Below are 13,325 nucleotides of genomic sequence, written 5' to 3' on the forward strand. Positions count from 1 at the left end.
ATCACTTACTGTATCTACACTGATTCTGTGTACCTAGGAACAGTGTCCCATACTGCCAGTAATTCGCCTATGATAACGAGTTGTTCATAAACTTTTAGCATTATATTACTGGATCTAATAGTTGCACAATCTCTGACTGCACCTCTCTGTTCCACGTTATTTAATGGATAACTTGAGGTCATGATCACTAAAATATGTGTACAAGGACATGGCTGTAGTGCCCTGCTCTCTTTAAAAAAACCCCAGATTATTAAGATTCTGTCACTCTATTTTTGCTCCAGGTCTGCTTGCTTTAATTCAATATGTACAATAAAGTACATTAGATTTTACTCAGAGTTAAAGTTTCCCTATAGTTGTTACCAGTCTTACTTTTAAGTCAGCCATAAGGTTTGGATCACATTTGTTTTAACGCAGTATTTTTCTACCTTCATCTGAAGCCTTGCATCAATAAAATCTATTAAGGACTTGTTTTTCTCTCCGTGTGATCAGAGACACCGTGGACAGGTGGGTCTTGTTTGCTTTGGCCAGCATCAAGGTATAAGGAAGAAATATTGACGTGTGAAGAGCAGGCTTTTCCAGCTCAGAAAAGGATGGGGTTCATTAGGATACCATCTGGAGTAGCTTTTGAGGTGGAGTCATTGACGTGAATTACATATAAATTAATTTGATTCTCCTCCTCTGGCCTATCTGTCCCAGAGTCAGTAAACACTCCTGTTCTTTCAGAAACTCAAATTCTGTCCCCTAAGGAAAATGTAGGAGAGGGTCTTTTTTTAATTTCCTAAAGATGAGCTAACATTCTCTTTTCTAACTCCCACCTAGCAGGTTGGAAAGTAAGTGCATAGACAGTTTACTTTGCGTGAATTCAACAGAAACTGTTCTAGGTGAATGTGATTTGTTGCATTGGTCATTCATTACCTCTCTGCTTCTGTATTATGAATGTTTCTGTAATTTGCAAAATTTGAAATTGGCCTTTATTACAAAACCTCACATTTCCTAAAACTGAACTTAACCTAGTCACTGTGACCACCAAGTACCTCAGCTGAAGATCTGGTTGGTTTTTTGCACTCCTTCCAGGGAACCCTTACCCAAAAGCAGGGTTCACGGTTCTTGCGCACTACAAAGATGGAGCAATTCTGAGACTGCTGCAACGGTCCATGTAACGTTGACCTCTGCCTGGTTAAATTCTTGCTTTATCATCAGAAATGGGAAAGGGATTAATAAACTCCTCAGTGGTCCATTGTATGGCACCCTCGTTACCCTCTCAGGGTAAGCTGTGCAGCAAATATTGAAAACTACAGGTCGACCGTTCTTCACATTTGGTTTTAGTGTCATTTTCAAAGAATCCTGGACTTCTGCATCCCTAATGGATGAGGTTCGAGAGCCCTTTCCTGATATCCTGTAAGCTGCTTAAGCAGCAATATCAATTGTATTCTACCCATTTCCAACTCTGACAGCCTAAGACAGTCAGCTCTGCACGTATCTGGGAAGGACTCCATACTCCAGAAATGCCAGCAAGCGATATGTGAGAGATTTTTATGTTTGTGTGAGCCAGCACAGGCGGGACGCAGGAACAACCACAAAACCATGGGAGAAATGCAAAGAGTAAATTTATTTTCGTTACCTCGCCAACCGGGGGATCTCCGAAGCAGCACCCGGGCAGAGGCACACAAGCGGGGACGCAGGCACCGCGGGGCTCGGTCCATGCTAGAGGATCGCCAAACCTGCTGTTTTCGCCTGTGTATCAGGGATTCGCGCAGGCGTAGTTTACCACCATGCTTTGATCTTTCCCACAGCAGGGCAGGAATCTCAAGCATGTTCGATAGGGTGCCTCTAAGTCTATCACAGGCCTATATTATCCAAACACAGATGTTCTACTTGTCAAGGACACAAGACTAAACAACAATTGGCATGATATATGTGTTTTTTGACACCTCAGCTGCAAGTCACTTGAGCGTGTGTACAATCTTCCTCGCCAATCTTGTGTTATTTTCCCACAATGTTCAATTACCGCAGCCTGAATAGCAACAAGGAAGCAGAACGTGGCATAAAATCTACCCTTGAATAAAAGAAAAATATTTCTTTAAAATTTAGTTATCTCCCCAGGGGCCCAATTTCATTAACATTAATGAACTCTCTGACTCCACTGCTACAGATATTTTTGGAAAGTTTAACCTGATGGGAGAAAGATAAACCTGGTAATAATAAACTGAATGTCTACAATTCTGTTCAATCCAGGCCCCCCGACCGTATTCCTCTTCAGTTTCAGGAAGATTTTTATAAATTCCACATCCATTTGGAGTACATTAAATACTCGGGATTTAGAGTACCAGCAACCTGCCAAGAATTTGCTTGTTTCAAGAGTGACGCAGATGTAGCTGTGAGGCATTTCTCTCTAAAATGTCCCCAGATTCTTCTTTTTTGTGGATTAGCATGTAAAGCTATTGATGCCAACCTGTGCAACGAGATTTTAATCGAATGATTTGGCTGCGGCAACAAAAACAAGAGTCAAATTGGGTTCACGTGCCACTCCAGTAGCGGTTCCTCCTTTTTTTTTCCCTTTTCTACATGAGCAATCCTAGGCCAGGTGACAAAAGCGTATTTCTCCTGAAGGGCAGCCAGGGGGGATGGAGGTGAGCAGCGGGGCGCGTGGCAGGGGGCGCGGCGCTGGCCCCACACCCGAGCTTGCGGCCCTTGCTGCAGGCGCCCGTGAGGGCAGCGGCCTTCCCCGCAGCGGGGATCCCTCTCTCTTCCAGCCCTACCCCGCCGGAGCCAAGGCCTGAGCTGTCTCCAGGATCGACCAAGACTAGAACAGAAAGGTATCAGAGGTACCTCCTCTGGGGTAGGGAGGGAAAAAGCAGGGTTCAGGGGCAGCAGAGAGAATTACGTTGTCAAGTTAAAAACCGGCTTAGCATCTTTTTCAGTGCTGGAGTTTACACGTCAGGGTAGCTCTTGCCTTTCTCAGAGCGTTTCCTTGAGCTCTCCCAGAGCGGACGGCTGAGTGAGCAGCACTGAGGATGGATGGGGAAGGACCACGGTGGGGAGCTCTCCCAGGGCAAGGCTCCCGGCTGCCCTGCTGCAGAGACGCTTGCCACCGTGTGTGCCTGACCGTGCTGACCCCGGCGCAAACCAACGGACCTGCGTGGTCAACGGGATGACACTGCAGGCCTCCATAACCAGCATGCTCAGTCTCGTTTGCCCTTCCCAAACTGTTGCCCATTATGGACAAGACAAGGGGCTCCTGGAGTGTACCAGACTGGCTCGGGGACCGGGGTCAGCTCCCACCCTTCAGCGTGGCCATCTGTGTCTTGAAATTCTGGACCCAACAGTCATGTGGGATCAGCACTGCCACAGGTCGGTCATAATCTCTCTTGACCAAAACCTCCTCTGTTTGATGAAAGACTAGTCTGGGTTACAACCACAAGTCAGGTGAGAAAAGGGTGAGGTGGACAAGGCACCAGCAAGAACAACCTCGAGGCCCTGCCTGTCTTGAATAACTGCTCCCAGGCAGTACAGTCCCTCCCCTGAGTACGAGCTCAGCTGTTTTATTTCCAGGATGAAACAAGTCCTGGAAGGAGCCTCCAAAGTTGTGTGCTGAGAAGCAGCAGCACCTGGGAAAACAGAAATCATGTGATTTCAACAACTTCTGGATAACACGTGTCGGTGTGCATGATGTGGGAAGCCACAAAGTGTTTCTTATGTGCCACATTTAGGACAGCTCAGTGCTAAGTGTGGTGCAGGCTGTAAGCCAGTGACGTGAAGGGCGGTAGATGCAAAAGACTATGGGATAAGCACTGAGGCAGGGACCACTCCAAGGCATATGTGGTGCGAATGAAGCCTGTTTGGTGCAGAACATGATAGACAGAAATCAGGCCCAGGACTGCCAAGTTTTACATGTCATTGCTAGAAGTCCCAAATAATGCCCATTTCTCACACGACCTGGTAAAATGTGTTTCAGGTGCTAAAACATTGCCTATTTCCTATGTTTTCACAGTTTTGAAGACATTTTCCAAATAGCCAGGAGAAGGTGTTGGCATACTATGTTTACATGGTAAGTCTGATCTGAAATGCATTGGACCCAGCACGCGTCTGCCATGCACAAAGCGGTGCAGGCTCAGAGGGACTACAGAACTGAAGATGCTTTGCGGAGCTCAGCCAGACTCAGCGCCTGTGTGAGTTGTGGAGGACTACTTTCTCTCTCTAAGGCTACACCTAAGATGGTTTCAAATCTGGTTTTCTCTTCATTGTACAGTCCCTTGGTCAGAATGGGGCCAAGGCCCACTGAGCATTAGGGAGGCCCTATTGATTGGTGTGTAAGGCTGACAAACATGGACACTTAGTGCTTATACAGTCTAAAAAACAGGAAGGTGCAAAAGGAACAAAAAGGCTTCCTTGGCAAAGATGTGTTCTGCAACAAATTGGCAAACTTCACATTTCATAGATTTCAGTATCAGTCTCTTTCCTAGTATTATCCTGGCAATCTACATGATATCTTTGGGAAAACAATCATTTCTAATTAAAGATTACACATGACAGAGCATTCATACTAAAAAACGGTTGCACCAGCTAAAGCACTATTAAAAAAATATACCACTGATATAGGTACACAACAGAGTGATCACATTGCTTTCTTCTAAATAAATGCAACTGCTGGGGCTGCTGAGCAAGACTGCAGAAGAGGGATGATACAGGGTAACTGCCACGGCTCATGAGGAGGTGGATCACTGGAGGGAATTCCCCTCCTGTCCATGGTGACTGTGTAACAGCTAAGGAGTTATGTTATGGGGAGGTTCGCAGAGGATGCGGCAGGTCCTTTTCATAAAGCCTTCCAAAAAGCGTCGCTGTTAGGAGTGGTTTCGATGTGCCATGCTTGCTTTTCAAATGTCCATCACGTAGCACCTAGTTGAAAAGAGAAAGAATTATACTAGTAGTCCACTAACAGAGTTGCAATATTGCATGGTACAGAAAGGATGGGTCTTAGAGGTTGAGTATTTTGATGCAGCACTTTTAAAAGACAATTGTGAGAGTGAAAGAAACCAGAACTTGCTCTGGCTCTGCCATAGCCTTCACACATTTCCTCGGACCTGAAGGTCTCTAAAACTTCCTCCAGCTCCATCTTTGGAAAAAAAAGATCCTTTTCTCCACCTCATAAGAAGGTGAGAGTGAGAATAACTGATTAGTTAGGTTCTCATTAGTTACTCATACGTGGCGATGAAGGTTATATACGTATCTAGGACAGTAATTTCAAATCTATTTTGATTTGTAGACCCCAAAACAATGAAACAATTTCCAGATGTAAGTAGCGAATTTCAGGTTACTTGCCATATGTTGCTTTTCATAGTTACTTTTTACAGATCAGTTTGAAATCATTGTTGTTCATAGACTGTGAACACCTGCAACTTTTTAAGAGCCTCTGTGACAAACAGTAAGCATGTATTTGTTAAGAAAATGTAAAATACTTTTTAAAACTAGACCATGATCATATTTTAGCATACCAATAAATCCTTTGATGTGTATATTTTTACAGAACTCCCATTCAAAACAAATATGCAGGATGAGCAATGCTTTTCCATTCTCTACCTTGTAAAAAAATCACCCTTGTTTCCCCTAAAACTCTTCAAGTCTTTTTCACTGTCTTCATTGTCTCCTGTAAGCTATTAAATACCTCTTCCAAATTAATTAAGATTTCATCTAACCTGTTATAGAAATGTAATCTAAGGTTTATAAATGAAAACATCTTTTGGAAAAATATATGATGAAGTTTCAAATAAAAAAAAAACAACTTACAAAACACTCAAAAATCCCTTTTAACGTTTTTAACTGCATAGGATCTCTGCTCTTATGCATGATACTCATTAGTATTTTTTCTTGCTTGGGCAATTTCTTACAGTATTTGATTTCTTTGTCTCCTAAAATGCCCATCAGCAGAAACCTGTAGAAAATAGCTCCTTGAAAGCTGCCATTTATAGATTTGGGACCTGAAGTGGGAAGCCATATTTGCTAAAGAAAACACTGAAGAGATCCTCAGCCTTAGCATTTATACGTTCTTATCAGTAAGGATGAATTCAATCCATCCATTTAAATGTCCTCTTGAGTTACAGTCCGCAGAACCAAAGAAACTGGTTCTTGGATGGGACTTTGCTGCCATATCAGTTTCCAGCACCATGGCCTGGAAAACCTAGCATGACACAGCTCCAGGGTGTCCCATTACCTCGAACTCCCCGGGGGCCAGCTGCACCCCGCTGTATAAGACTTCTGGAAAGACGTAGTTAGTGCCAAAGGTGCCGCTGAGGGAGAACATCTCAAACTTGGTCTGCGCAGTCTCCACCGGCTGCCCGCAGGTGCTCAGGTCCGTGCTCTTGCACTTGAGCAGTGTGCATATCTGCGGGGAGGAGGGTACAGAAAGGCAAAATACCACTAAGCTTTCAACAGTCAAGAGCTGGATTTGATTGTAAGAAAAGTTCTCACAATACAGGAAAAGACAAGTGTTTTGGGATGGTTGGGAGGTAGGCATATACAACCCACACTCACCCCTACAAACCCAATTACCTGCCAATGGTATTTTATGAGAGAACCGTGAAGCCCGTCAAATGCACCCAGGACATAAACTTCATCTTCGCTCTTGTTTGCCATCTGATAGATCAAATGACAGCAGAGGTCTCCTTGGCAAACCGTATAATTTCCAGCTTTGCTCCTGAGTTCGCTGAAAGTGAATATATCCCGCCGGACAGCTCCCGAAAAAGTGTCTTTTTCAGCTGGAAATTTCTTGATGCTTGTGGCAAAGGAGCTCCAGTTGACAGCGGGGGGGTACGTGGGAGAAAGACGGGGGCGTGCGCTCAGCTCTGCTAGCAGCAGACATCCCTCCTCAGTCTCACTGTCGTAATGGTAGGCGGCAGGTCCCTCCGGCGTGAACAGCCCGCTGCCTGCCAAGGACACCCACCAGCCCTCCGTCAGCCGGCACCCCAGAGCACAGCCTGGCAGGGGGGCCAGCCACCCCCTGTGCCACACCGGCGGGCTTTTTCTGTGATGCTATTTTCAGTTAACACATTACGGAGAATTTTGGAAGAATTTTGAAGCACAAAACCACTAAAATACCCCTCACAGTATAAAAACATGACCTAAACTTCACAGGTTAAACGTGACCTTCACAAGTTTTGTGCTTCGCTGGATCTTCAATCTGAGCTTTAAATGGCAATTTGACACATGACCATCCCTTTTTTTTTAAGACCTTTGGTTAATTTAAACATAAATCAGAGCTCTAAGGGTGGCATATTTGCCAAAGAAGGAAATGATGGGGGTAATTATGTTTCACAGAAGGAAACCCAGAGCAGTGGTCTAAACTCAGCTCAGTCTATTTAGGGCAGGCAAAAATGTTCCTTTGTGGCTTTGGCTTCGGCTTCAGGGCAGAGTTACAGATGCAGCTACAGCAATGTTTTCTCAGTTTACAGAAAAGAAATTGGCAGTAAATATCTATTCAGATCAAACCGAAACATAAATACCTCTAATTCTTCACCAGCCACAAAAACCTGAAAATATTTTATTCAATATACAACAAAAATCCTCCTTTTGGTTTTAGGTTATTAAGTCCTGTTTAAAAATTTTTTTCTCCATTTAACTGTTGACTAAATTTTAAACAAAAAATTCTGTTCCTAAACGAGAGGCTGAAAATTTAAGTGAAAATTTGTGCTATTTTTGAAATAAAATTTCACTTCGATATTATCAAAATTTCATGTAATGCGGTTTCTAATTTTACCTCTCCCAGAACATTCAACATTCCCTTGCCTGAAGCTGTTTACTACATTCAATACAACAACAATAATATTTTTATTCTGATTGAAACACCGTTTTCCAAACTTCACTATTTGTAAAACATTTTTGCCCGCTTCTGAATGCAGTACTCTGAAGCCAATTTCCCTTTTCCCAAATGCAACTCACCTGTCATTGCCAAGCTGGTTTTGTGAGTATTTGCTGAAAGCAAATTGACACCCATGCCCATAGCCCAGGCAGAGTGAAACTCCACCGCGGTCAGAAACGGCAGGACGTTCATCCAAGCCGTGGGGAAGAGCACAGTGTCCACCTCCAACTCGCGCACCAGGACCACGGCAGGCTCCCAGAAAAGGATGTCGAAGCACGTGAAAATGCCAAACTTCCCAAAGGGGGTCTCAAAGGTGACGGCTTCTGGCTCTTTAGGGTAATTAAACTGAGTTTCTCTTCTAAAGAGGTTGTACTGCAGGTGAAGAAAATGGCATATTAGAAATTAAAAATAAGGCAAGATTATGAACAGCTACTGTTGCGTCTGAGCTAGGCATTAAGGCAAAGCTGGAGGTTGAGATACCTGAGCTGGCCAGCACAGTGGGTTTGCATCCATCCAGCTGACCCTCTCCCCCTGCAAAGCGGGGTGGCTGCGCCCCAGCTGCCTCCTGGAAGCAATGCCCAGCCAATATTAACTGCTAAGCCCTGCCAAGACGTCACCTGCAAAAGCACTATCTGGCTTGGCTAAAACTGTGCCAAGGACCAGCTAACATTTACTGAATACGGAAAATGCTGTCACTGCTTCTTTCTCATTTAGAATCATAAATGTAGCCCTTAGTTGTTTGGTATCCGGCATGAGCTCTGAAGCTGGGCTGCTCCTGGGAATAACGCCAGATCAATCAAGCACTTGCCTGCTTTTCTTTCTGGCCATAAGATCCTTGCATTGGATCATCCTGGATTGGTTGTCGCTCTACAATTATGTGAAATTGTTGTATAAACCATCTGAAATTGGTGCCAGAGAGATGAAAAGTATACTGATAATCAATTACAGGGTGATGCTGAAGTGCCTCTTTACCTTGTGGTAACGAGCCACCAGTTTCCCCTCCGGGTCAAAGACGACATCGGTGTTGTACTGATAGCGACCATCTCTGGGGCAGCTGGGATCGCTGGAGTTACACGGCTTCTTGTCCCCCATGTTTGCAACCACATAGATGGAGTTACTCCTGGCCATGCAGCTGAGTCGTTCCTGCACTGGTGCTGGAGCAAATCTAATGCATTTTTGGTAAAAGAAAAAAAAACCCACAAAAAATGTTACAAGTTTAAGTTCAGATGTGGAAGAAATGCATTCAAAATTACTATTCCACTAACTACATATCACCAGGTGCAGAAAAAGGGAAGGATCAAATCATAGTTTCTGTTCATTTTCTTCTCTGTTCATAGCATCATTTTAAATTGCCAGTCTCTTTTAGCTTTAAAAAATGGTCTCCCTGTGTTCTTCTTTCCTGTACCTTTAACAAAGTTATTTTCTGTGTGGATATAATTCCCACCTAACGCACATACAAAGATATGGACAGCTTCAGAAAATAGGAGAGACTAAATCAATAGACAAATATAAACTTAAAGTAACTTAAAAATAAATTTTCAGGCAGACCTAAATCTTGATTTAAAAGACCATTTTAACCTTTTTTAAGACTCTTCACTCTGTTTAAGGCAGCTGCCCATAAGCTTTTACTAAAAAGTTGCCACAGCATTTACAGAGCTGAGGACTCCTGAAATCTTGCTTCAAAAAGCCTCAGAACAGAAGAATACAAAAGCTTAGCTTAGACACAAACCTGGTCCTCTTGGCGTCCCCTGCTGACACACATTCAGAGCAGCCCTGTGTGACACAGCAGACTGTGCAAACTGTTAGATTTCTAAAAGGCACTTCTTTCAGATCTAGAGAAACATTTCCTGCAATTTGATTTAGAAATCACCCAGCCACATGAGCTGAGGATTGAATCACCTTGTCTAATCTATGCATCCAACATGATAATAAACTAGCTTATACTTACAGAAGATTTTCACAACTTATCTGAAGTGAGAAAGTTTTACATGTTTTAAAAACAATTTTGCCTAAAACTTCCTCATTTTCCTCCTTTTGCAATTTTTAAAAGTGAGACTGTCTCAATGCTTTTTACCTTGCATATCCCCATTACAATTTAATTAAGAGTTCTTTTTGATGCATCTCATTTCTACAGTAATTGGGATTTTTAATAGATTAAAAGAATTTTAAAAAACAGGTTTTAGGCATTTGCTGGGAGCAGCTCATGACTCCATGAGACACTAGTTTGAAACCATGTAAATTACTGCAGAAGAAATCACCTTGTGGGGTCGGTGCAGGGAATCCAGTTCACTGCCGGATCAGGGATATCCTCCAGGTAGGGGTAGATGGTTTCTCTTGTGAAAAGCCAGCCGTAAATGCCATCTTCAGGAGTCACAATGATGTGGGCGCCCTGACACAACAACAGGTTCCGTTAAGAATTCACCCATCAACAGATAACCAGGAGGGTCAGCAGGAGCAGAAAACACTAATAACAATATGATACACCCAGTACCTGCTGGGCAGCTTCCTTGATGGCCCCTTCCAAGACATCCATGTTTTTGTTCATCAGGGCCAAAGCCTCGTCGGGAGAAACGGGCTTGTCAGTGGCATCTGGCAGGATGACGGCATGCTCGTAGACGGCTGCAATGAAGGTGTCGGAGGCAAGGGCCTGAAGGACTGCGAGTGCAAACACCGCAGCGTGCAGGAGAGGCTGGGAAGGGAGCATGGCTGGTGCCTTGCAGCTCCTGGATCAGGCATAAGGAATATAAACCAGATAGAAAGAGGAGGAGCAAAGACTAATAAGTTTGCTTTGGAAAGAATCTTCTATTGAGTAATCTGAGAAGGTACAATGTAATTCTGCCAACAATCTGGACATTTATTTATAGCAGGAAGTCAGAGAAACATTTCTAGAAATTGGATCTTGTTTTCAGTTTGAAATGTTGTAAATAAAACATGAACAAAAGGCTAGGAGAGCATGTCAGAAGCCATGCTGATCTACAAGAGTCTCCATGGAAGGTGCACTTACACAGTCCATTCATACATCCCTCTCCAGGCTTCCAAACCCATCTCAGGGCGAGTCCACACTCTCACGGTTAGGGCACACTACTCTATATAACCTTACTGCACGTGGCTGCCAGCGGTTGAAAATTCAGCCATGGCTGAAGGCAGACCACCCGTGTGAAGTACAGCCCTCATGCTTCAGAGTGTAGCTGATTCATCTACACTTATGAGACACATGGTCCTACCATGCCTCTTGCCTTTGGCCAATGGCTTATTATAGTTGTAGCAGGTGCCCTGAGAGTGTCCTCCCTCCTGGGTTCATACTGCAATATAAACTAACTGTGCTGATCTCCCTGCCTAGAGCTAACATACTCGCTTGTTTTGTGAGAAAGAATTAAACAACACAGATTTTTTTTTCCTATTTTTGTTACGAAAGGCATTTTTTGCACAATAACCAATTTGAAATTACTCATACAAAGCAGTTTTCTTCTCATGGAAAGCAATTTTTGCATAGTATTTTGGAAGCAGAATATTACTACTATAGTTTCAGGTGCTTCATAAAAAAGCTTTGTTAGAACCTGCAATATGTCTGTGAGGGTAAAGGCACATAAGCTGGCTAATCATTGACCACTGGGCAAGAAACCAAGGAAAATATTCTTCCTGACTATATCTTCCTCTTCACTATGTAGTTTCACCCAGAAGTCTTATTTTTGTCCATCAGTATTAAGGCCTCCTCAGGAGAAACCGGCACTTCAGTGTCCTCCAACAAGACCATGTTGTGCTCGTAGACAGCTGCGACGTAGCTGTCCAGGGCACAGGCCTCCAGAGCAGACAGCACCAAAAGCACGGCAGAGGAAGCACGACCATGTCTGGAGTCTGGAAGTCGCCCAAGAGGACAGGGGCAAGCAAAGCCAGGGGGCTTTAAAAGGCAAAATCTTGCACGAAACCTGGGAATTCCCCAGAGTGGCAGAAAGCCGACACCAGGAAATGCAATCACCCTGCTCGGAAATTCTCACAACATCAAAGGCAAGCGAGCCATCAGCATCGAGCAATTCTGCCTTACACCACCGACAGAGAAGTCACAGAGAAGTCACCACTGTGCTGCAGCTGAAGAAATGCCATCGCCTGCCAGATCTGCGAATGATCCAGGCGTGGCATTGCTGTAGTAACACAGCTCAAGGCAAGCCCGGGTCACAGCAGGAAAACAAGCCAGTGTTTGGGAAATCTCAGCCAAGAGCAGCACGGACACATTCCTGCCCAAACTCAAGGGCGTGGGGTGCAGGCAGGGCTGCAGGAGGCAGGCGGCCGGCCCCGAGCTCGGTGCTGCTGCACGGGCACTACCTGTGCCACCCCGACTCAGCACAGCACCGGCTCAGAGTTGAGGGGCCTTTGGGGGCCGCTCCACATCGCAGGGGGGCTGCCAGACAGGCTGTATGCCTGAGCAAACCCATCAGCACATCGCTCAGTAACTGAGCTGTGAAGATCTCTGGTCCCCAAAGGTATCTGTTGGAAGAGTATCATGAATGGGAGCTGCAGTTTCTAAATTTTGCCTATTGCAACCTGCTTTCTTACATCTACAGATCACTCCAGCAGAAATCTTGAAGCTAAAGCTGCCCATGCACAAAAATCACTTGTATCTGGTTGCCCAAGTTTCTTACCTTCTTTGGTTCTCACTCAGCTGTCAGGTAACGAAATGCTTTTTTGCTGCACTTCCCTGGAAGAAGTGTTTGTTGTTAGTGGTTACACGCAGCCTTGTCTCTATAAAGACTGAGTTGGTATGCGGATGCGTGGGTAGACTTACATAGGATTACTTTCTGTATGCTTGACTCACTTAACACAATAACACATTTCACAATGATAAATGTTATGCAATCTTTGTAGCAAAAAAATTTAGTGCCATGATGGCTTATGCCAGTCTTCTATAGGAAAATATTCCACATACAAATATACCTAACCAAACCACAATGGCCTTGAACCAAATCCTGAATTCAAGATAGTCACCAGATTCAGGGCTGGGATCATATGCTACTTGCACACACATTCCCTTAGCCAGAGGATTGGCATCAGCAGCAAACAGACCTGAAGGAGCTGCCTCTCAGCTCCTGGACCAGCCACGCGTTCCCGCTGAATCCCTTCTCCATTGCAAGATGAGACCTTTTTGCGTGCCATAGCCTCCCTTAAATCCAGATCCTTTCCTCAGGAGAGAGTTGCGGTATCACCCAACAGGTTCCTGGGGGACAAGTAGAGTGTCTGCACTGAGTTTGTACCCATGGGAAGACGGTGACACGGGATAATCCCTTGCCAGACTGGGATCAGTCTGCGGTCAGACAGTAACTGACTCCAACAGTGAACAAGGTTTTAAGAGAGCGTGGCTCTAGCAGCACTGATGTTGAGCTTCCATGAGTCAGAGTACATTGCCTGGGGCTTTTGATAAACATGTCATTATCTTAGACATGACACTATATTATGTCACGTGCAAGTATCTATTTACATT

General features: G+C 44.4%; 1 protein-coding gene across 1 annotated transcript; it reads right to left on the reverse strand.

Moving 5' to 3' along the window:
• Nucleotides 1-1,624: 1,624 nt before the first annotated feature.
• Nucleotides 1,625-12,604, reverse strand: LOC142408360 (pantetheine hydrolase VNN2-like). Its single transcript, XM_075498763.1, has 8 exons — nucleotides 12,490-12,604; nucleotides 10,344-10,575; nucleotides 10,111-10,241; nucleotides 8,825-9,017; nucleotides 7,933-8,224; nucleotides 6,547-6,920; nucleotides 6,209-6,379; nucleotides 1,625-4,896 (listed from the first exon to the last, which is right to left on the reverse strand). The coding sequence occupies exons 2-8, from the start codon at nucleotides 10,554-10,556 to the stop codon at nucleotides 4,777-4,779; spliced, it is 1,494 nt and encodes a 497-aa protein (XP_075354878.1). The 5' UTR covers nucleotides 10,557-10,575; nucleotides 12,490-12,604; the 3' UTR covers nucleotides 1,625-4,776.
• Nucleotides 12,605-13,325: the final 721 nt, after the last annotated feature.

The sequence above is a fragment of the Mycteria americana genome, chromosome 3 (assembly GCF_035582795.1).
Source record: "Mycteria americana isolate JAX WOST 10 ecotype Jacksonville Zoo and Gardens chromosome 3, USCA_MyAme_1.0, whole genome shotgun sequence".
NCBI lineage: Eukaryota > Metazoa > Chordata > Aves > Ciconiiformes > Ciconiidae > Mycteria > Mycteria americana.

Coding starts and splice junctions, on each gene's coding strand:
- LOC142408360 (XM_075498763.1), bottom strand. CDS start 10,556: ATGCTCCCTTCCCAGCCTCTCCTGCACGCTGCGGTGTTTGCACTCGCA. Junction 10,242..10,343: donor TCAAGGAAGCTGCCCAGCAG/GTACTGGGTGTA, acceptor TTGTTGTGTCAG/GGCGCCCACATCATTGTGAC. Junction 4,897..6,208: donor TGGCCCCCGGGGAGTTCGAG/GTAATGGGACAC, acceptor CTTTTCAACTAG/GTGCTACGTGATGGACATTT.